General features: G+C 38.7%; 1 protein-coding gene across 7 annotated transcripts in view; it reads right to left on the bottom strand.

Annotated features, from left to right (window-relative positions):
• Nucleotides 1-22,609, bottom strand: part of agbl5 (AGBL carboxypeptidase 5) — a 131,745-nt gene that overhangs the window by 21,733 nt on the left and 87,403 nt on the right. For 6 of the 7 annotated variants that reach the window (XM_043676261.1, XM_043676225.1, XM_043676214.1 and 3 more), the window contains 2 exons: nucleotides 4,024-4,133; nucleotides 992-1,044 (listed from right to left, as the gene is read on the bottom strand). In XM_043676261.1, the coding sequence (XP_043532196.1) occupies nucleotides 992-1,044; nucleotides 4,024-4,133 (163 nt within the window). The remainder of the gene's footprint in view (nucleotides 1-991; nucleotides 1,045-4,023; nucleotides 4,134-22,609) is intronic. The other variant, XM_043676271.1, reaches the window with a different exon arrangement.

The raw sequence follows: 22,609 nt of genomic DNA, 5'->3' as shown, positions 1-22,609 counted from the left end.
TAACATATATGTGATAGCTTGGATTTTCCTATCAGTGATGAAGAAATGACACTTGCTTTGAACTCACTAAAAGCTGCCACAATGTTTTGTAGGGTTCAGACAGAGACTTACTGCAAATCTAGGTCTGATCCAATACAGTCTCCACATATGGCAGCCAGGTTGTTTGTAAGGAGGTTAAGTAACAGCAAGGTTTTTAAACCAATGAGAGTGAAGAACCTCACAGGGCACATAAGTTCAAAGTCAGGAAATATAAACCATGAAATATAAATTAGATTTAAATAAAGCTCAGAAGATTGGGAAATAAATAAAATTAGATTGGGAAATACAGAATAAATATAGAAGACTGAAGAAAGATTGAAGAGGAAATAAAAGCTATGCCATTTTTAAAAATTCTTCATCTTTATTACTTTTAGGGGAATGAGGCTCAATACTTGATTAAAAATAATGTTCATATCCAGCGATGTTGTTCAATGGGAATTATTGTTTAAAATACCATTACAAACTCATTTACTCCTCAATGTACAAGCTGTTTTCTTGGCTTTACAGCAAAACTCATGAGCAAATGACGAACACTCACATCATTGCATTAATCTCAAAGCCAAATCTATTACTGAGAATCGAAAAGGATACATCCTGTGGAGGAGTGGATTATTTCTGACAGGACCTTCTGGATTTGTGCATTTAATTATGGTTTGTGCAGCAAAGAAGTTGTTGTCAAATTTACTCTGTTGTAATATTTTGCCATGTTGCTTCTAATTTTATAACTCTCATGTTCGTCATTCTAGTTACAAAATCCAGCCCAATACATTTGTATTACTGAAAGGCACCTTGAGTGTAATTATTTAGGATGCAACTGAACACAATTGTAACAAAAGCTGATATGCTGATTGACACACCTTGATTTGTACAAACAGCTATTAATTAGTGTGGGGAGAGGACTGGTTTTGAGAGATAATGAACTGGTTAACAAAAACAAGAAATGTTCTACTACCTGGTAATATCTAAAGATGTCCTTAATTTTAATTTGTTTTTCTTCAATGGATTCTAGGGAACAAAATGAAATCATAAGACAAAAAAAATTGGGGTCATGAGCAAATATAACAGTCAGACGTTAGTCTACAAAAAAGATTATGCCTTTTTTTAAAAACAAGGTTCAAAGGTCCAAAAAAGGTACACAGGGTCATGATGCAAGCTACATTCAAATGCTCATGTGTTTCTATTGCTGTTGCAAGTTTAAGGGAGCAGCCAGCAATATCCACACTCGTCACTGGCTTCATGGAAGGAGACAGTATTTCACGGACTCCATTTAAAGTCAGCCATCATCTCTCCAATCAGTTGTGCAATATGGCTGCCAGATTGTGAAAAGGCACAACACAGGTTGTTTTCTTTTAAGGCGACTTAACCTAATAGACCAACTTATTTGGAAAACACCTTTGAACTTGTAACATGGCTAAGTCATCCAGGTTTGTTACCTGCTTTCAAAATTAATAACAGGCTTTGGTCTGAGACAGAATAATTATGGCAGACACTATCTGAAAGATCAGTTGAAACCATCAAACCAGCTGCAAGACAACAATGCAGCCGAGGTAATACATGGCTATGCCATGAAAGTGGGAGAAGAAATTAGCCCCAATCTCTTCCAACTTCAAGTTCACCTGGGGATGACTGTCTGACAATTTCAACTTCAAGAATCCTCATAGCTTAAATGGGAATTCTCTGCTTTTACAAGTTCTCCATGCCAGTTAAAGCATCAATTTATCTAAGAAACACTGTTGTGAAATAGACTAAAATATGTCCAGATCATAATCGTATTGCTTCCTTTTGCATCTATATCTAATCTTCATGCATTTGATAGTGTGTTTAAGAGGTTATATTTTAACCTTCCAGCCCAAGTGTGTGATAACAAAATAATCTTTATAATCACAAAAATTTGCTACTGCAGTAATTTAAAGTGGGACGTATCGACACTGACAGCAGGAACACACAGTAACCTCATTTCTTTCATCGTGGACAACAATAAAACTCAAATTCTGTGCATTACACTCCTCCCTTGCTCTCTTTGGTCCACTTACTCTCACAATTATTGTAATCCTCATTTAACCACAATACACAAATATTCAGCAATTTTCTTTAAAAAAAACAGGAGACTGTCACTAGTCATTTCTAGGGGTTCAGTATATGCCCGTACACATTGCTCCCTCTGGAGCAAAACATGTCTGGACATCACTCATTCTGCCCTGAGCTGAGAGAGAGACCCCTGTTTACTTTAGAGGGGGTTGGAGGAGATGTCTTCACATGATTAGTTGATGGAATATGTGCAGGGTATGGCAATTATTGGGACATCAGAGATTCTAGTTTGCCAGAGAACTAGAACATCAGATATCCTGCAGAGGACTCAAGGTTTAGATTAGATTAGATTCCCTACAGTGTGGAAACAAGTCATTTGGCCCAATAAGTCCACACCAATCCTCTGAAGAGTAACTCACCCAGACCTATTCCCCTCTAACTAATACACCTAACACTAGGGGCAATCTAGCATGGCCAATTCACCTAACCTGCACATCTTTGGGATTGTGGGAGGAAACCAGAGCACCCAGAGGAAACCCACGCAGACACGGGGAGAACGTGCAAACTCCACACAGACAGTTGTCTGAGGCTGGAATCGAACCTGGGTCCCTGGTGCTGTGAGGCTGCAGTGCTAACCACTGAGCCACCATGACTTCAAAGGAATGCCTAGAATGACTGCCAGACTGATTGTAAACAATATTTCAGTGCATTGTGGAGTTTGGCTTCAACTTGTGCAATGGCTTCTTGCAAAGCATGAAGACTAAACTGTCCAACATGAAGAATGATGTGACAGTGCCACCCATGATGATGAAACATTGGCTTAAAGTTCTGGCAGTTTCTAACGTAGCTAACACTATTGAGAAAGAAATTCATCACTGCCATTTAGGTTCTTGGTGCCTGTGTTTACTCAGGTTTCCAATGTAGCACATCACTCTGGCCCTCTGTCTTACAGGCAGTCTAGGAATGCTAAGTGGATGACATTGCTTCATCAGATGGAAGAGGTAAAAAGGGCTTTTGTCCGAAATGTTGATTTCGCTGCTCCTTGGATGCTGCCTGAACTGCTGTGCTCTTCCAGCACCACTAATCCATTCATCAGATGAAAACCTACCATCCTTCCATGCTAGCTTCCATGCAAACCACTATATCAAGTGCCCTTGTTCGTGCTACAGCCAGCGTGCAGCACTGTCCAGACCCACACTAATATTATATAATCTGTAGCAAGCTCTCAATGCTGCTCATCATTCCCACTTGGTATTCCAATGGGAGTTCAGCAGTCTGCTACCTCTCAGGTTTTAGCTACCGAGGAAACATCTAGCCGAGACTAATAAGGCATTGGCAGACTGCACTAAGTCTTTTCTCAATAATTCCACGAAAATTGAATTTCTAGGCCTCTATTTATTTTTATCAAAACCCTACATGGCAGCAACGAAATAAGAACAAATTAAAAGTAGCAACCACAACACAAGAATCAGATTGAGAGGTAAGTTGTGGAGTCAAAGTTAAGGTTGCAGGACTGGAAAACTAAAGAATGGCAAGATGAATCTAGAAAAAAGCCTTAGTGGCGGGGACAAAGAATAGAAACGTCAAATAAAATATCAAAAAAAATCTGTATCTTTTTAACTTTTTAAAATGTTTATAAGAAGGGTTAGGACTAATATGAAAGGAACTGGAAAGCAGAAAAAAATACAGATGTAACAAACATTTTGCATCAGTTTTCTTCACAAAATGATTTAATGATAAAATAAGTAAATTCTCAAGATAATTGGATTTGTAAGCAAAAGCAATACTTACACTCTGAATCCAAATACATTCCACCATTGTGATGTTAAGTCAGAAACAAAGCTTTTCTATCAGAAATTACTTTGAACAAAAATCTGATTTTTAGGTTCTATCTTCAAACATATCCAAGTTTTTTTTCTCATTATTCAGCGAACTTAAAAAATAGTTGCTGTTTACCTGCAAATGAATCTTCCTTCCAACATCTGAACTATTTTCCGGTGGCTGAGCATGTTCTAATATTTCATGAGAAATGCCATTTTTAATTGCACCAGACAGACCTTTGAACCCTAAAATGTGAACAATTGAAAACATACACATCAAATATAATGCAGACTTTAACATCTTCACCAGCTTTTTCGTTCCATGCATTTAGATTACCCTTCAGACTTAAGAGAATAAATTTCAAGAAATGAACATGGCTCGTAATTCTTGGGCTTCCCAAATCCTGAAAAACAATACTTTTCAGAAATGGTCAGCATTTTCAATTGAAAAAGTTAACTTGCTAATGGCTACCCTGAAGATGATGTTAATTATTTGCACAACATTGGTAATTCCATTCAGCAAATATGTTAGTTGCAAACTGAACAAACCATTTTCCTGTTTGAACTCAAAGATGTCTGTCCAAACAGGAAACAAAATCACTAACTACTTACGGCATAGATTAGTATGGAAATGATTCCCAGCTCTTGTCATATATACACTTAACTATTGGTTCTGAGCAGCATAGCAAAAGCCCAGTTGCCAGACCACCATGAAAGTATCAGGGAAACAAAAGAAACAGGAAAGAAAGTGTTCATCCATAAAATATAAAGAGAGAACATACACTCTCCAATGTTTACAATCTATGTAAAATGCAATGAAAGCTAATAATGCTTCAAAAAGGATGCAACTTAGCACTACAGTTTTGATAAGAGGACTCTTGTGCTGCTATGGCAGTGTCCCTTACTCTAGACCAGGAGGTCCAGGCTCAAGTCCCTCCTGCTCCAAAGGCGTGTTATAACATCTCTGAACAAGTTGATTAGAAAGTATCGACAGTCTTGCTGTGACACAGCCCAGAAAATTTACAGTCTTTCATGATTAGTTTGATACTCTACTCAGGTCAAAGGGACTAAGCATAGTCTAATAGATAGAGATCATTGAAATGTTACAAAAATTATACATAAATTAGATTCATGGACATATTTTTAAAAAAAGAAAAACATTTGCAGAACAGACATTGAAACCTTTCTTATTTAACTGCCACCCTTTAAATACTAAAGTGAAACAGAAAATTTAGGACATCAGGCTGTTGAAGAAGTCAAAGATGTGAAAATTAATCAGTTAAAGAATAGGGAGTATTCGACCTTTGCTGAATAAGTTACTTTTCTTCATTGATCTTCCTCAAACAGTTTATCTTACAAGGGAAGATTATCTTTTTCAGTGGAAACAAAATATCCTGGTAAACCGCCTCACTGCCTCATCCAAAGGACAATAGGAAGCAAATGCCTCAAGATTCCCACACTTTACCTTATAAAGGGATTTCATAATATAGAATGGGCATTTTTCACTAATCACACTTCACTTCCATAAGACTAAGTAAGATTGCATATCCAGAAACTCCTACAAATTATCTTACAGCTAAAATTAGTGCAGGGGCATCTCCACAAATCAACATTCCATACCAAATCATGAGACATAGAAAAGCATAAGGAATAATGATACTTCAAGTGCAATTAAGATAGAGAAAGACACCATTTTGGTTTCAATTTAAGTGATATACGTGCAGGTTAAACTTAAAAAGCATGCTGCAATTCACACTTGGTAAGCTCAGATTAAAACTACTAGAAGTATACCTCTTCTTCAGCTATAACGCTGTATGCCTCACTCTGTTGGATCACCCTATGATCTGTATGTCCTTGTATGTTATGATCTGCCTGTACCGCATGCAAAACAAAACTTTCACTGCACTTAGGTACATGTGACAACCCAGTAAATCAAAAAAAAAATCCAGATATCTGTCTTTGAAGAAACACAAAAAGTGACCACCATCACAGAGTTTGTTGATGATTCATTTGTGCTTTGCATATTCTAGGATCACACCACAGTGATACTAAAATGTAGTTGTGGATCATTTGTAACATAAATTTAAATTCTGAATTAAAAATCAACACACTAAATGCAACGGATTGTCAAAGGATAAACTGAAATAATTATGATTGTTTAAAACATGATATGAGGCTAGGGAAAATTAGTAAGAGGATTTGCTAAATTGTATATAGGATAACTTCCTCATATGGTTATATTCATGGGTAGAGACATTGCCAAATGTAATTACACATTACTAGATTTATTAGAGATGTTAATTATGAGTTGAAAGTGGTACTAATCCAATTACTAGACTAGTGAGATGAACTAAGGGAGCTGGTTAGCTCAGTTAGTTAACTGTTAGCATATATTTCATGTGAATGTCATCATCAAGGGTTCAAAATCCATTTGGTTGAAATTGACTTTGAGAGTTGCTTCCTTATCCTACTGCGAAGAGTGAAAGGCGACAAAAACAGCCAATGAATGTGCTCAGGATAGAGCATTAGCAGACACAGAGCCAAGAACCTGCCTTCAGGAAGAGCAAATACGAAGGAAGCAATGAAGATGAATTAAATTTCAAGACAAAGAATCAGACAAGAGTTAAGATTCAAATAGAAAGGGAAAATTTCACACAACATGGATGTGTAGGTGAGGTGCATTGGTCAGGAGTATTAGAGTAGGGGAATGAGTCTGGGTGGATTACTCTTTGGAAGGTCAATGTGGATTTGTTGGGCCAAATGGCCTGTTTCCACACTGTAGGGATTCTATGATTCTATGATCTATGAACAAGAGCTCGACACTTGATTACAGCAAACATTAGAGAAAAAAAAAAATGAGCTGGCAAAGAGAAACTGAAAGCCAGACTAACAAGATACTTCCTAAAAGGAAAATTCTAAGTTTTAAAATAAATATGTACCAGTGAAAAAAGGCAACTTGCAGTTATAGAGCATTCTATGGTCACCAGATGCCACAAAGGCATTTTACATCCAATGAAGTATTTTGAAATCTAAAGTTAAAAATCACACAAAACCAGGTTTTGGACACACACATACATATAAATCTATGGGGTGAATTTGCATTTGCAGAATTGCATTTGCAGATACATTCTGCTTTGTTTAAAATGCACATGACCTGTAGGCAGTCAATACATTTATAAATTTTATAAATTCCTACTTTGGAAACAGAACCAGTCTGACTCAAGATTGGAATACATACAGACTGTAACCTCACACCTTTAATATATTGCCTGAGTGAGGATATCATTTTATTTTAAAATAAAATTTTGAGTTATCTCATGAATGTGACTCGAAAGAAGTTCTGGGATTTGCATATTAATGAATCGAAACCTGCAACCCATTCTAAAAGATGAAAGACTTAACAGCAATCTAGGTTTGTTCAATATATCGCATTGGTTATATGACACTGTGATCTTCTGCTATAAATTCTACGTCCTATGATTCTGCTGCACTAGCTACCTGACAAAGGAGCAGTGCGCCGAAAGCTAGCGCTTCCAAATAAACCTGTTGGACTATAACCTGGTGTTATGTGATTTTTAAGTTTGTCCACCCCAGTCCAACATCGGCATCTCCACGTTTTGAAATCTAGTCATGGTAAATATGCTCCACTCCCCACAAATATTTAAGATAAAGTTGCTGTGGTTCTGTTCGCCGAGCTGGAAGTTTTTGTTGCAAACGTTTCGTCCCCTGTCTAGGTGAGATCCTCAGTGCTTGGGAGCCTCCTGTGAAGTGCTTCTGTGGTGTTTCCTCCGGCATTTATAATGGCCTGTCCCTGCCGCTTCCGGTTGTCAATTTCAGCTGTCCGCTGTAGTGGCCGGTATATTGGGTCCAGGTCTATGTGTTTGTTGATGGAGTTTGTGGATGAGTGCCATGCTTCTAGGAATTCCCTGGCTGTTCTTTGTTTCGCTTGCCCTATTATGGTATAACACTATATAGGACAAACAGGAAGACAGCTAACGATCCACATCCACGAACATCAACTAGCCACGAAACGACACGACACGACCAGCTATCCCTAGTAGCCACACACACAGACGACAAGCAACATGAATTTGACTGGGACAACACTACCATTATAGGGCAAGCGAAACAAAGAACAGCCAGGGAATTCCTAGAAGCACGGCACTCATCCACAAACTCCATCAACAAACATATAGACCTGGACCCAATATACCGGCCACTACAGCGGACAGCTGAAACTGACAACCGGAAGCGGCAGGGACAGGCCACTATAAATGCCAGAGGAAACACCACAGAAGTGCTTCACAGGAGGCTCCCAAGCATTGAGGATCTCACTTAGACAGGGGACAAAACGTTTGCAACAAAAACTTCCAGCTCGGCGAACAGAACCACAGCAACAAGCACTCGAGCTACAAATCTTCTCACAAACTTTAAGATAAAGTAAATAGGTTTGAAACAAATTAAAACAGAAAGGAGACAGTACGTATAATAAAGAAGTGGGTAGCAGTTTCTTCCCAAGTTTTCTTCTGGAACAGCTTTTGTTTGCAGTACTCATCATTGATTTGGACTCATGGCTAAAGAGACAGTCTTCCTGTTAAAAGTATAGCAAAAGCAAAGAGACGAGAACTAGAGCACAGTGTTTAAAATTTGGGGTCTACTAATTAAGACAGAGATCAGAAGAATGTTTTTACTATCACAGATTCATAATTCTGTACCTCAAAGAGCAGTGGAAGAAGGATCACTGAATATTTTTAAGGCAGAGAGAGAGAGAGAGAGAGAGAGAGATAACTTGTCACTATCATGGGAGACAAAACATCTGGGAAACAGTCAGGCAAGTAGTTAGAGGTCAAAATCAGATCAGCCATGATCTGATGAAATGGCAGGCAGAGTCAAAGGGCTTAAAACAGAAATTGGTGGAAAATCTCAGCAGGTCTGGCAACATCTGTGGAGAGAAAGCAGAGATAACATTTCAGAACAGTTCTAAAGGAGGATCAATGAAACATTAACTCTGCTTTCTCTCCACAGAAGAAAAAGTGAGGACTGCAGATGCTGGAGATCAGAGTTAAAGACAGTTGCGCTGGAAAAAGAACAGCCAGGGCAGGCAGCATCTGAGGAGCAGGACAGTCGATGTTTCGGGCATAAGCTCTCCACAGATGCTGCCAGGCCTGCCAGTTTTTCCACCAATTTCTGATTTTGTTTCTGATTTACAGCCTCTGCAGGCCTTTAATTTTTTTTGTTTCTAAGGGTCAAAAGGTCTACTTCTACCCTATGTTCTTATTAAAATAGGTTACAGAGTAAGTTATTCTGTGGATCAAAGGAAACTGAAAGTGAGTGTTGGTTACATTTAATTTCAAACTCACTACCAGTTCTGAAGTGCTACATTTTGGTAACAAGTAGAAATAACTGTAATCTAAATTGGATAAAGCAGAATGCTGAAGTACAAAGAAAATTGGTCATTTCAATTCACAAGGCATAAGCAGGATCTCAAATGGACAAGACCATCAAGGAAGCTAACAAAATATTGGGTATTACGGAAGAACTGTAGAACACAAGAATCAAGAAGCAATGATTTATCTGTACAGAACCTAGTAAGATTCCACACTATAGGATATATGTCGAAGCAACAGAGATCTGTCAGCACAGATGCATTAGGATATTACTTGAGGAAATAAAAATTTGAAAATGACAATAACTGGAGTTGTTCTCATTAGGAGAGGTGATTTGATAATTGTGCCCAATATTATAAAAGCAATGGGATAGAGTAGCAGAAACAGATTATTTGCAGTGATTGATCGACTTAGAACTAAGATTAAATGTATTTTTTTAAAACACAGACAATCCTTTATACAGTGGATTGAGAGCACTAAAGTTTGTGGTTAAAACAGGAACCATGTTAGCATTTACAAATGGATGGTTGAGAGATAGGAGTTAAGAAAGTTTCTAACAGACGAATATGGAATATGGGTCGTGTGGAGGAGAGAGACTAAAGGATTTGTTGCAAGCAGTTTATTTCTATGTTATAATTTCCGTGTGGGGATTTCAGTTTGGGAAGATGGTGGTATAGTGGTAAGGTTTCTGGGCTAGTATTCCAGAACTCAAGGCTAACATTCTAAAAGTATAGGTTCAAATCCCAACATTGTAGATGGTGAATTTGAATTCAATTAAAAAAAACTGGAGTTACAAATGCTAGTCTAATAGCGACCATATAAGCATTGCTGAATATTCAAAAAAATGTTGGTTCACTATTAAAGGAAATCTGACGTTCTTACCAGGTCAGGCCTACATGAGACTCTAGACTTCCACAAAATGGTTCACTTTTAACTTCCCTCTGAACGTTTAGGGATGGGCAATGAATGCTGGCATGTGGGGGAACAATGAATCCTCATACTTCCCAATTCTTTAAGTTTCAATGAGATGAGGGTGCATAGAAAAGATGAGAGGATCTGAAGGTGATTAGAATCTAACAGTCATGATTACATTGATGGACCGGGGTGGACAAAGTTGAAAACCACACAACACCATGTTATAGTCTAACAGGTTTATTTGGAAGTACAAGCTTTCAGAGCACTGCTAGTTTATCAGGTAGTAGCGCTCTGAAAGCTAGTGCTTCCGAATAAACCTGTTGGACTATAACCTGATGTTGTGAGACTTTTAATTTAGTCATGATTACAAGTGAGTTGATGTCCTGATAAACGGATGTGGATCTAGAGTGGCTGCCTTTCATCCCATGCATCTTCATTTTAGTCTTAGGCCTACATCTGAAGATGGAGGGCTAAACTGAATACTGCTACTCTCTTCTTCTCTCCCCAACCACCCAATTTAAAATATGTAGGGTGAAAGCTCCTTAACAAAAACAGTCCAGTGGAGAGAAGAACATTTACTTTTTACATCCTTCACAAAAGTCTGTACATATGAGAGAAAATTACAGAACAAAAATTATTATAATAAAAATAATAATAATTACAGGCTTGACATCAGTACCAAAATTCAAATTTGATCTGCCTAAAATGGTCATCTAACCCTTAGAGAATACCAAACAAACTCTGATGGGAGCCAATTTAGTTCGGAATATAAAATGCAGATTAAGTGAAGCAGGATAACATTAGAATGATAAGTTTGCCATTCAGCTCCTCAAGGTAAAAACAATGACTGCAGATGCTGGAAACCAGATTCTGGATCAGTGGTGCTGGAAGAGCACAGCAATTCAGGCAGCATCTGAGGACAGGCAAAATCAATGTTTCGGGCAAAAGCCCTTCATCAGGAAACATACCTGAGAAGAACTTCCTTCACAGCTCAGTTTTGACTGTGTCCACTTATCCTGAAACTGCACTAGTTCAAGACTCCCCCATGAGTGGAAACATGTTCTTAACATTGACTCTGTCATGACTGCCCAGAATCAGGTATGTTTAATTAAGACTATACCTCATTCTTCTAAACTCTAATGAATAAAGGACTAATATGTTTAGGCATTTTGACCATTCAACCACTTCAAGCCAGGAATCTTTCCAGTGAATCTCTTTTACATCACCTCAAATGCCAGTTTATCATTTTTTAAATGAGAAGCAAATTTGCACACAGTACTCTGATCAAAAAGGCCAAATAAAGACCAAAATTTAACTTGCTTTCCTACTTACTTGCTACACATACATGCTAACTGTGTATATCATGCACAAGAACACACTGATCCCACTGTCCTGCATTTCTTTTTAATTCTGTCTCCATTTAAATAAGCCTGCCTTTCAATTCTTCCCAACAAATTACTTCAAGTTTTCCCTCAGTAAACTCCATCTAAGTTTTTGCTCACACACTAAACCTACCTACATTCCCTGCAGATTCCTTATATCCTCATCACAACAGTCTCCCAGCAAATTTGCATATATTACACACTGCCACCTTCATCCAGGCATGAGTATCATTTTAAATATTTTGGGATCTAGTTACATCTGTCCAACCTGAAAAAGACTCCTTAAACCTGACTCTACCTTTTATGCTAACCAATGCACAATCCACACTAAGTCCCAATGCCATGAACTCCTATCTTATGCAATAACCTTTTAGTGGCATTTAATCGAGTGCCCTCTGGAAATCCAAATGCATGATATCTATCTGCTCACTTTATCAATCCACTTGATATACTCTTAAATAGTTCTAGCACATTTGTCAAACTTGACTTCCTTTCCAGAAAACCATCGTAACTCAGATTGGTTAAGTTTTACTAAATGTTCCTCTATTTCTTCCTGAATAATGGACTCCAGCATTTTCTCCAATGACGGATACTAGGCTGTCTTGTAGCTCCCATTTTCTGTCTCCTTCCCTTCTTGAACAGTGGCATCACTTTAGCAGTTTTCCAATCTGCTGAAATCCTTCCAGAATCCAGTGAGTTCTGGAATATTTTAGAACATTGCCTCCACTGTGTGTAGCTACTTCTTTTAATAACCTTACATGCAGGCCATCAGGTTCTAGCAACTTGTCTGCCTTTTGTCCCATTACTGTGTTAACTATTTGAACCTTAAACATACTTGGAACTATTAAGAGATAGCAATGAAATAAAAGTTTGAAAAGTTACTGATTTCCCTTCTAACAAAAAACATCAATTTAGCAATGCTGACTTTCTCTATATATGGGCCCTTCATTTGACTGTCACAGCACTTCCCTTTCTGCTCCTCTTGCCCCACAATTCCCTTGTTTATTAATCTTCTGAAGTTATCCCAGTCTTGGATCTTCCTTGAATAATCACACAGCTATTCCTTATTGAACAGTCGCAAATTATCTATTGAAGCTGCATTGTCCTTCTTTTGGACCACGTTATCCGTGTCTGCGTGGGTTTCCTCCGGGTGCTCCGGTTTCCTCCCACAGTCCAAAGATGTGCAGGTCAGGTGAATTGGCCATGCTAAATTGCCCGTAGTGTTAGGTAAGGGGTAAATGTAGGGGTATGGGTGGGTTACGCTTCGGCGGGTCGGTGTGGACTTGTTGGGCCGAAGGGCCTGTTTCCACACTGTAACGTAATCTAATCTAATCTAATCCTTCACAGTCAGCGATGCTGCTGGACGGTTGAATTCAGCAGTCTCCTTTACTTCCTAATCTTCTCAACTATAAATGCATGCCCACCTTTGGATGCTCAATAGCCAGTCTAAAATGTTCATTTACTCACAAATAATGTCCTGGGCCCTATGACTCTAGGTTGGATAACTGGACTGGTATTCCTGATGAAGGGCTTTTGCCCAAAACATCGATTTTGCTGCTCCTCGGATGCTGCCTGAACTGCTGTGCTTTTCCAGAACCACTCTGACCTAGAATGTGGTTTCCAGCATCTGCAGTCATTGTTTTTACCCAACTGGACTGACCTCCAGGCTCATGGGTTGCAGTGCCTTACCACTTGTTAATATTTCATTGCCTGCAACATTTAACTATTGGGGGGCAATTTGGTCCATGTTAATATGTCATCCTTTGGCTTTTATGCCCTCAGAACATACTGCCTTGTTAAAAGTTCTCTCATCTCTCCTTCAAAATCTTGTTGCATATTGCTTCCACAAGCCTTGTTTCAACTTTTTTTCCCATTATATACTCTCCAGCCATATAAACTCTTCTCCTGAGCTTCACTCCTCTTGCCTGAAGCATTGACAAGTTCATTTCTTTGAGAGTCTCGATACCTGAAGAACCCATTCCAACCTTGCTTCCTCTATGCCATTCCTCAGAAATATATTTCTCACCCCAATCATTTAGAGTTGTACTCTCAAACTGTCACAATACTTCCACTCCATTCAACCAATCCCTTACCTCCACCTTTAATGCCCTCAGCTCCAGAAAGATTCCTTGATCATGACCATCTGGTCATCCCCCTCATATGGCTCCAATCTTCACTTTTGGAAATGTAAGGAACATCAACGGAAGGAGCCATTCAGCCCTTCAAGCCTACTCATCACTTGATCTAGCTGGGTTTATATCAAGTGCCACTGAGCTACACATTCCCCTGTAAAAACTGCCTAAGACTTCAAAATCATCACAGAAAGCAAAATAAAATTAATTATCACCAACTATATGTTTAACTTCCTTTTCAATGGCACGACCCCTAAATCAGTGCAAGGAGTTCATAAACACTTGTCACTTAGATTGGGACATGCTGTTGAGCAGTCTTTAATCTAGGAATATAACAATTAGGAACTGGAGTACATCATTTGGCCACTTGAGTCTGCTCTGCTTTTTAATACATGGCTAATCTCACCTGGGCCTCGACTCCAATTTCCTGCCTACTCTCCATGATCTTTCAACCCATTACTGATTTAAAGATCTCATTATCTTTTCCTTATATTTTCTCAATGTTCCAGTATCCACCTCGCTCTCCGGTAGTGAATTTCACAAATTTTAAATCTGCCCTTTATCCTAAAACTATGACCTCTCATTCTCGATTGCCTCACGAGGAAACATCCTCTCTGCGTCTAGTTCATCGATCCCCTTTAGCATCTTGTATACCTCAATTAGATCTCCTCTCATTCTTCTAAACTCTGGGGAGTATGGGCCTAAACTGCTCAACCTCTATTCATAAGACTACCTCTTATTTCTGGAATCAATTGAGGAAACCTCCTCTGAACTGCCTCCAATGCATCTACTTGCCTCCTCGAGTAAAGGAACCAGAGTCCCTTGCTCACTGTCAAACACACCTCATGCATCCTCCCTGTTCTGTCTCTAAATCTACACCTCTGTATCAGCTATCCCTGTGTCCTCTCTTTACCAGACTCTCTGTCTGTTTTGACCCTATTTCTTCAGCTCTTAATGGATCCTCATGCTAACTGATACTGTAAATGGTTCACTCTCCTGAGAAACCATCTTCTTTACAAAAACACACCCTCAGCACATCCATGTGAACTGCACCTCATCATAAATCCCACATTTTCCTTGAAGATGCTGCAGCCTCCAAAATTGTTGCCAATCTTTCTTTCCTCGTAGTTTCTGACTATCACAGCACAGAAACAGCTATAACTGAAATCATATGACTGTATGACTCTATGACAACTGACGTTGCTCATGACTATGACGTGACATCGATGCATATACTTAATTAATCTACACACTACCTTTCCTGTGCTTAAAACACATTTGCCATAACTTGAGTTGCAGGCAGTACTCAGACTGTGGCCTAACCAATGGTTAGATTCATCAGCAATTCCTTTCTTTAGTATTCAATGCAGTTACATGTAAAATCCGGAATAATAATTGTCCTTTCAATGTTTCTTTTTTATGAACAAAATCTTAATTTGAAAGATCAAATCTTGCATTTCTTCCTAAAAGACAAAAACAAGTTTCACTTAAGGGAAAGTAATCTTAAAGCTAATTAAAAGCTATTAAGATGCTTTTTTTTGGATTAAAGCATATCAAAATAAAGAAATGGGTAATTGTAACAGGAATTCCCTGTTTTTGAAATATCTGCTTAATCTACTTCAATTGTTTTTCTTCCTGTTCTGAAGGAACTAACCAAATTCAAATTACACATCAGATAGAAAAGATAAATGATAAAACTACACGGAAGTTTTTTTTAAAACAAAGTATTACTACAGAGAAGACCTATCTGTATATTCACAAAACGCATAAACAAACCATGTAATCATGTTTCCTCTGTCAATTGTAGAGTATCCAAATGGCATATATTCACATGCGTAGGTCAATCTCATGTATAAATTGACCCGTGATTTTTGGTCAAAAAATGATTTCCTATATAACCTGTGTATACGTCAACCCTGCATTATAAACCTCTTACAAAGGAAACTGCATGTTCCCATTAACTCACTTAAACAAAATCGCATTTATTCATTCATACTAGTAATTCTACTCACTCTTTGTTTACTGTTTTCATTCATTCATAACTCTACTTACCCCACTTGGTTTACTGCAGCACGTTTTGATTCATTCATTCATTCATTCAGACCGGTACGGAGTCTATCGGTACTTATTGCACTTTGTTCACTATACATCCAAGTGTTAATATCGTTAAAAAGTTAATCATTTTAATTAGACCATTATATCTGAATAAAAGTGAGATATATTAGCTACATACCAGTATATCTTTAATTCTTTGACAAATTTGTTAATGTTGTTGAGGTTCATAACATATAAGAGTAAATGGGAGGGAAACAGAAGTATTTGGCAGGAAAGTTCAAAATGCTTACACAATCAGAATTTAATAAATGTTTCATTTTAAGTGTGCCATTATACCAGGCCATGATGATGTTGAACAGTCTGATTTTGCAAGATTTCAATGAATCTTTGACTTGTTATATGTTCATACCGGTCTCTTATTTTTATCTGGTAATTCCCTTTACTGTAATTCATTGTGTCTTTCTTCTTTACCCAGGATTAGTTGTGCGATCAAGTTGACTTCTGCTAATAATATGGTATTTCAACCATATTTCAGCCCCTCAAACTTGTGACCATGTATTAGTCAACCCCCTAAATTGAAACTTTAAAAATAGCCTTAAAAATTCTGCCTACGCACGAGTATATACAGTGATATTTCTTTTGCTTCTTCACCAAAATCAAAGCCAGTGCAAAGAAGAAAGAAATCTATATTTACATGTTAAATCAAACAAATGCTGCACTACAGTATGGACTCATTGGACAGTTTGATTCCAGCATAATTAGTCTCTGGAATTCTCATCAGTAGCATTTAAGTTATTTAATTTGATCACAGGCTTGACCCGAAATCAAGTCCATGGAAGTAAAGATATTTCCAGGAAGGAATATGGCTGTGATCTTATGCAGGCTTAACCTGTATAGGGGATGAGATTATCTAACTGAAAAGGCAAACAGGCCCATGGCAAAAAAAAAGTCACAGTGCCATTTGAATATTTAGTTGATGGGGAGAAAGTAGTAAATCTCTACAGCCTTTTTTGACATCCAAAAAGCATAGTGGTTATTACATTTTAAAAGTGAAGATACCTTACTGAAAAGAATGGTAATAATTGGCTAAATAAACAAACAGTCCTTTCATGCCTAAAATGTATTGCACACTACAATGCAAAAATAGGAAAAGGCCAGTTGGCACAAGTGTATAATATATTTACAATAATCATGACTAAGTAGACTAAGGAAATATTAAGCCAAGTTGTAAATGCATCTTGAATATCTCTAGTCTCCACTAGCATAACTAGCATATTAATACAGGCATTTATCATGTTTGGAGAAAGTGTTTATAGATATTCATTTAACTTTCACAAAATAAACTTCGTAATACAACTAATCTGTTTACATTTAATTTCCTGCATTTACTTACATACATTATTTATGTTCTGTTACGCTATTTGATGATTTTAGAATACAGGCAGTTAAAATGTGACAATCAATTCTGGCTATTACACCATGATCATGCAACAGGGACAAGAATAATTCCTAATTTGAAGGAGAGAGCTGTGCGGAAAGCATATTTGAATCACATTTGTGGTTAGAACGTGGGACAAAAGACTATGGGCTTGAGAAGAATGGTTTTCCATTAACTTGGGGAAAATTCTATAAACTACTTGCGAATTTCCATGCTCTGCCATAAAACAAAATTTAAGAACATGAGACTTTAAGAGCAGAAAAAGACAATTACAAAGTCAATCATAGCAGTTATATTTTCCATTTGTCACCATACCTGCTTAATTATTCTTCATAAAAGTGCATTTTTCATGTCCTGGAATGTGCCTTTTATTTGAAAATAAAACTCTACATTGGCCCAATCCAGCAAAATTGTCATCTCAACCTCTGTATACACCAGAAACCACCAACTGTTTTCACCCAAACTCCTGTCAGTGGTTGCCACATGCCTATCGCTACTGTGCGCTGCCTTCTCAAATCCAATCCAATCAGAAAGCAGACAAATAGCTTGTATGCAATTACACAATTCAATCACAAGTCAAATAACTTTTGATGAATAATTTGTGATGCCCTGATGATTCTTCTCTCCAATCAATCATCACAGTGTACAGGAAACTAAGTTTTCATTCTGGCAATTCCAAGGCAGACCAAGATGGTTAAAGTCCCTACTTCCTCAATCGTAGAAAGAAAAAGCTGACCAAGAAATCAATGTCTTACCAATGAAATTTTTGATACAAACCCAATGTAGTACAGAAAAGCTGTACAAAGTGACTTATCCTCATAATTCCTTGCAAAATTTCCACAAAGAACTGCTGAAATCCAAATTTAATTGCACTCATGGTCCAGACTCTTGCACGAGAGTAGGAATTCAACACCATTCAGTTTTGAATTTGATGTACACCCAATCTTTAGGCTTCTTTCTTGAAAACTGCAATTTATTTTCAGAGTCTAATTCAGGCCTGAGCTACATAAAATCGCGGTGGAGTAGATTAGATTAGATTACTTACAGTGTGGAAACAGCCCTTCGGCCCAACAAGTCCACACCGCCCCGCCGAAGCGCAACCCACCCATACCCCTACATTTATCCCTTACCTAACACTACGGGCAATTTAGCATGGCCAATTCACCTGACCTGCACATCTTTGGACTGTGGGAGGAAACCGGAGCACCCGGAGGAAACCCACGCAGACACGGGGAGAACGTGCAAACTCCACACAGTCAGTCGCCTGAGGCGGGAATTGAACCCGGGTCTCTGGCGCTGTGAGGCAGCAGTGCTAACCACTGTGCCACCGTGCCGCCCACTTTTTCTTCAGAATAATCTCAGCTTTAACAATACTCAATAAGGTCAACACCAAAGCAACTGCTTGATTGGCACTCCATCTAACACTTTTACCATTCACTCCCTGCACCATCAACACACAGTGGCATACAACATACACAAGAAACGCTACAATAACTACCAAGATTAGATTAGATTAGATTAGATTACTTACAGTGTGGAAACAGGCCCTTCGGCCCAACAAGTCCACACCGCCTTTTTCTAAATCGGTTTCATTCATGAGGGGAATAAGTGCACCAACATAATTACTAATGGGAGAAGGTAAGTGAACTTAATGCATGAAAACTCAGATCAAAATGTTTGTCAATACAATTAATTATCTATCACATAAAACATTCTCTCTCCCAGTCATAGACTTGATAGGCCAAATAGCACCTGTTATAATGACATAACTATCTAGTCATGACAAATAGAATCACCTGCATTTGGAGCATAATGTTTTTTAACTGGGCTTTTAAGTGATTCATTTGGCCACAGATTTCTACTGTTGGTAATAAGCTATGATGTAGGAAATGGTGGATCCGCTGCCTGATGGGCCTTTCCCTGCCCTATTACCAGGCTTCACACTTCCCCAAATACCTGCAAAGTTGCAACTCAATATTCCAAGTCTATAACTTTTCTTCAAAACGGAGAAAGTTGGAAATGCAATAGGTTTGATGGAAGTGAAACGGGCAAGAACAAATAAAATGAGAGGCCTATGAAAGATCACTGGAAGGAAGAGATTAAGTGACAAAATGGTTCATGCTGCTAAACCAAAGCAAGAATGGGACAGTTAAAGAAATACATTATTCTTTTCGAGGAGCAATGAGTGGCAGACTAATGAATAACTGCCAAAGGACAAAACAGAAATGTAAAAAAAAACAGAAAACAGCAGAAGTTTCCAAAATTCAATAGAAATTTTGTACAGATTGAGCAGCTTTACAATGGGCTCTTTGCAGCCAGAATTGAGGGGAGTCTTCTTAGACACTCCACCAGTTCTTTCAAGAGAGTCTTTCTATCTTTGGATTTTACTGATGTTGGCCTATAAATTTCTTTGGCTGTGTTGGAAAATGTCTGTTAGCAACGAGTTGAATTTTCTAAACCCTCTCTGTGCTTTGGAATTATGGGGTTTTGTTTTCAACTTTGGCTACCTTTTCTGCAGTATTTAAATTTTGTTGTCAGGTCAATAACATCTATTCATTAGAGAACTAGACAATGGACTTAAACAATCTAATATTGGTCCCTTAAACCTGCTCTGCCATTAAGATCATGGCTGATCTGATTATTCTACATCCTTGCTGTCTTCAATAACTTTTTATTCCCTGATCAACAGTCTATCTACTACTGCCTAAAAAAGTATTTAAAGACTTTGCTTTCACCACATTTTGAGGAGTTCCAGAAACACATGACCCCTCTATGGGAATAAAATCTTCATCTGTCTTAAAAACAGAGGCTCTTATTTTTAAACAATAAGCCCTAGTTATAAGAAATTCAGATGAAAACAATAAAGCTGATCTCTTGAATACTTGTGTGAAGCTCTGGCACAATGAAGACATTCCAGGTGACTACAGAGTTGCCAGGATAATCACAATCTTCAAGAAAGGAGCTAAGTCAAATCATAGCAACAACTGGACATAGCATTGCTCTCCATTGTTGGCAAAATTTTAGCTTAGTTCCTTCTTGATGATCTTTTGCCAATTGTAGATGAAGTCCTCCTAGTGTCCTCCAATATATAAAGAAATGACAGACTTCATCTTTACTACAAGTCAACATATGAAAAATATAGACATCAGAACATCTTTGTATACTGCTTTATTCAATCCTATTTATTCAATGCCGCAAAGTCTTTTGCATGCCATTTCTTGGAAGGTGCTCCAGCAAAGTGGATGTCCAGATGAGTTAACAAATATGATCTGTCACTGACATGACAATATGCAAATAACATCACTGTTAAAAATCACACAACACCAGGTTATAGTCCAACAGGTTTAATTGGAAGCACACTAGCTTTCAGAGCGATGCTCCTTTATCAGGTGATAGTGGAGGGCTCAATCCTAACATACAGAATTTATAGCAAAAATTTAGTGTGATGTAACTGAAATTATGCATTGAAAAATTGATTGTCGGTTAAGCCTTGCATCTGTTAGAATACAGTGATAGTTTCACTTCTTTCATGTGTAAATCACAAAACCATTTTTTTAAAAAGTTGCATTCTTGGGTTAGCTGTTAACAATGGTAATAGCTAGACAATATATTGAAGGTGTTAGCCCCCTGTGTTCTCTGTCTATGCCATGATGTTTAGATTGATTCTAATCTAAAAAGTGAGATAACAGAGTTTTACATAAATTCATGCAGTTTTTGAGCTCAGAGTTCGACATGAATGCATACAGTTTTTGAGCAAAGTACAATGTAACCCTGCAAGTACAAATTCACCCCACAAAATATATGTGTGCATGTGGGTCTTTGTCTGCCTGTGTATGTGTGTCTGTCTGGGTTGGGGGTTGTGAGTGTGAGAAAGTGTACGTGTGTGTAGTGAGTGCAGAGTGTCTTACGTCTGTGAGGAGGTGCATGTGTGACGGTGTGTGTCTGTGTGTATAGGAGTGCCTGTGTGTGTGTGAGAGTGTGTATATAGGAGCATCTGTGTCTGTGTGTATATAGTGCAATGATGGTCACCTGTACTGTGACATGAATCCAAGGTCTCGGTTGAGGCCCTCCCTATGGGTACCGAACTTAGCTACCAATCTCTGCCCGGCCACTTTTCTCCGCTGCCTGGCCCGAAGTCCACCTTGGAGGATGGTCACCCGAAGGTCCGAGGCTGAATGTCTTGGACCACTGAAGTGTTCCCCAACTGGGAAGGAACCCTCCTGTCTGTTGATTGTTGTGCAGTGCCCATTCATCTGTTGTCTTAGCCTTTGCTCAGTTTCCCCAATGTACCATGCCTCCGGGCATCCTTGCCTGCAACGTATAGGATAGACAACGTTGGCTGAGTCACGAGTACCTGCCATGTACAAGGTGGGAGGTGTCCCCATGCGTAATGGTGCTATCTATGTCCACATTCTGACACGTCTTGCAGCGCCTACCGTGACAGGGTTGTATGGAGTCACGATAGGCGCTGCAAGACGTGTCAGAGTGTGGACATAGATACCACCATTACACGTGGGGACACCTCCCACCTTGTACATGGCAGGTAGTCATGTGACTCAGCCAACGTTGTCTATCCTATATGTTGCAGGCAAGGATGCCTGGAGACATGGTACATTGGGGAAACCAAGCAAAGGCTACGACAACGGATGAATGGGCACCGCACAACAATCAACAGACAGGAGGGTTCCCTCCCAGTTGGGGAACACTTCAGTGGTCCAGGACATTCAGCCTCGGACCTTCGGGTGACCATCCTCCAAGGTGGACTTCGGGACAAGCAACAGAGAAAAGTGGCCGAGCAGAGGCTGATAGCTAAGTTCGGTACCCTTAGGGAGGGCCTCAACCGGGACCTTGGGTTCATGTCACATTACAGGTGACCACCATTGCATTATACACACACACACAGATACTCCAACACACTTACACACACAGGCACTCCTATACACACACACATACATACACACACCCACAAACACCCTTACAGACACACACACTTCCACATGCACCCCCTCACAGACTTAAGACACACTGCACTCACTACACACACATACACACTTTCTCACACTCACAACCCTCAACCCAGATAGACACAGACACAGACACACACACACGCACGCACGCACACATATATTTTGTGGGGTGAATTTGTACTTGCAGGGTTACATTGTACTTTGTTCAAAAACTGCATGCATTCATGTAGAACTGTGAGCTCAAAAACTGCATGAATTTATGTAAAACTCCGTTATCTCACTTTTTAGATTAGAATCAATCTAGACATCATGGTATAGACAAAGAACACAGGGGGCCAACACCTTCAACATATTGTCTAGCTATCACCATTGTTAACAGCTAACCCAAGAATGCAACTTTTTTAAAAAAAAAGTTTTGTGATTTACACATGAAAGAAGTGAAACTA

Source organism: Chiloscyllium plagiosum, chromosome 3, assembly GCF_004010195.1.
Source record: "Chiloscyllium plagiosum isolate BGI_BamShark_2017 chromosome 3, ASM401019v2, whole genome shotgun sequence".
Classification (NCBI taxonomy): Eukaryota; Metazoa; Chordata; class Chondrichthyes; order Orectolobiformes; family Hemiscylliidae; genus Chiloscyllium; species Chiloscyllium plagiosum.
This window is presented reverse-complemented; position numbering and strand designations above follow the sequence as displayed.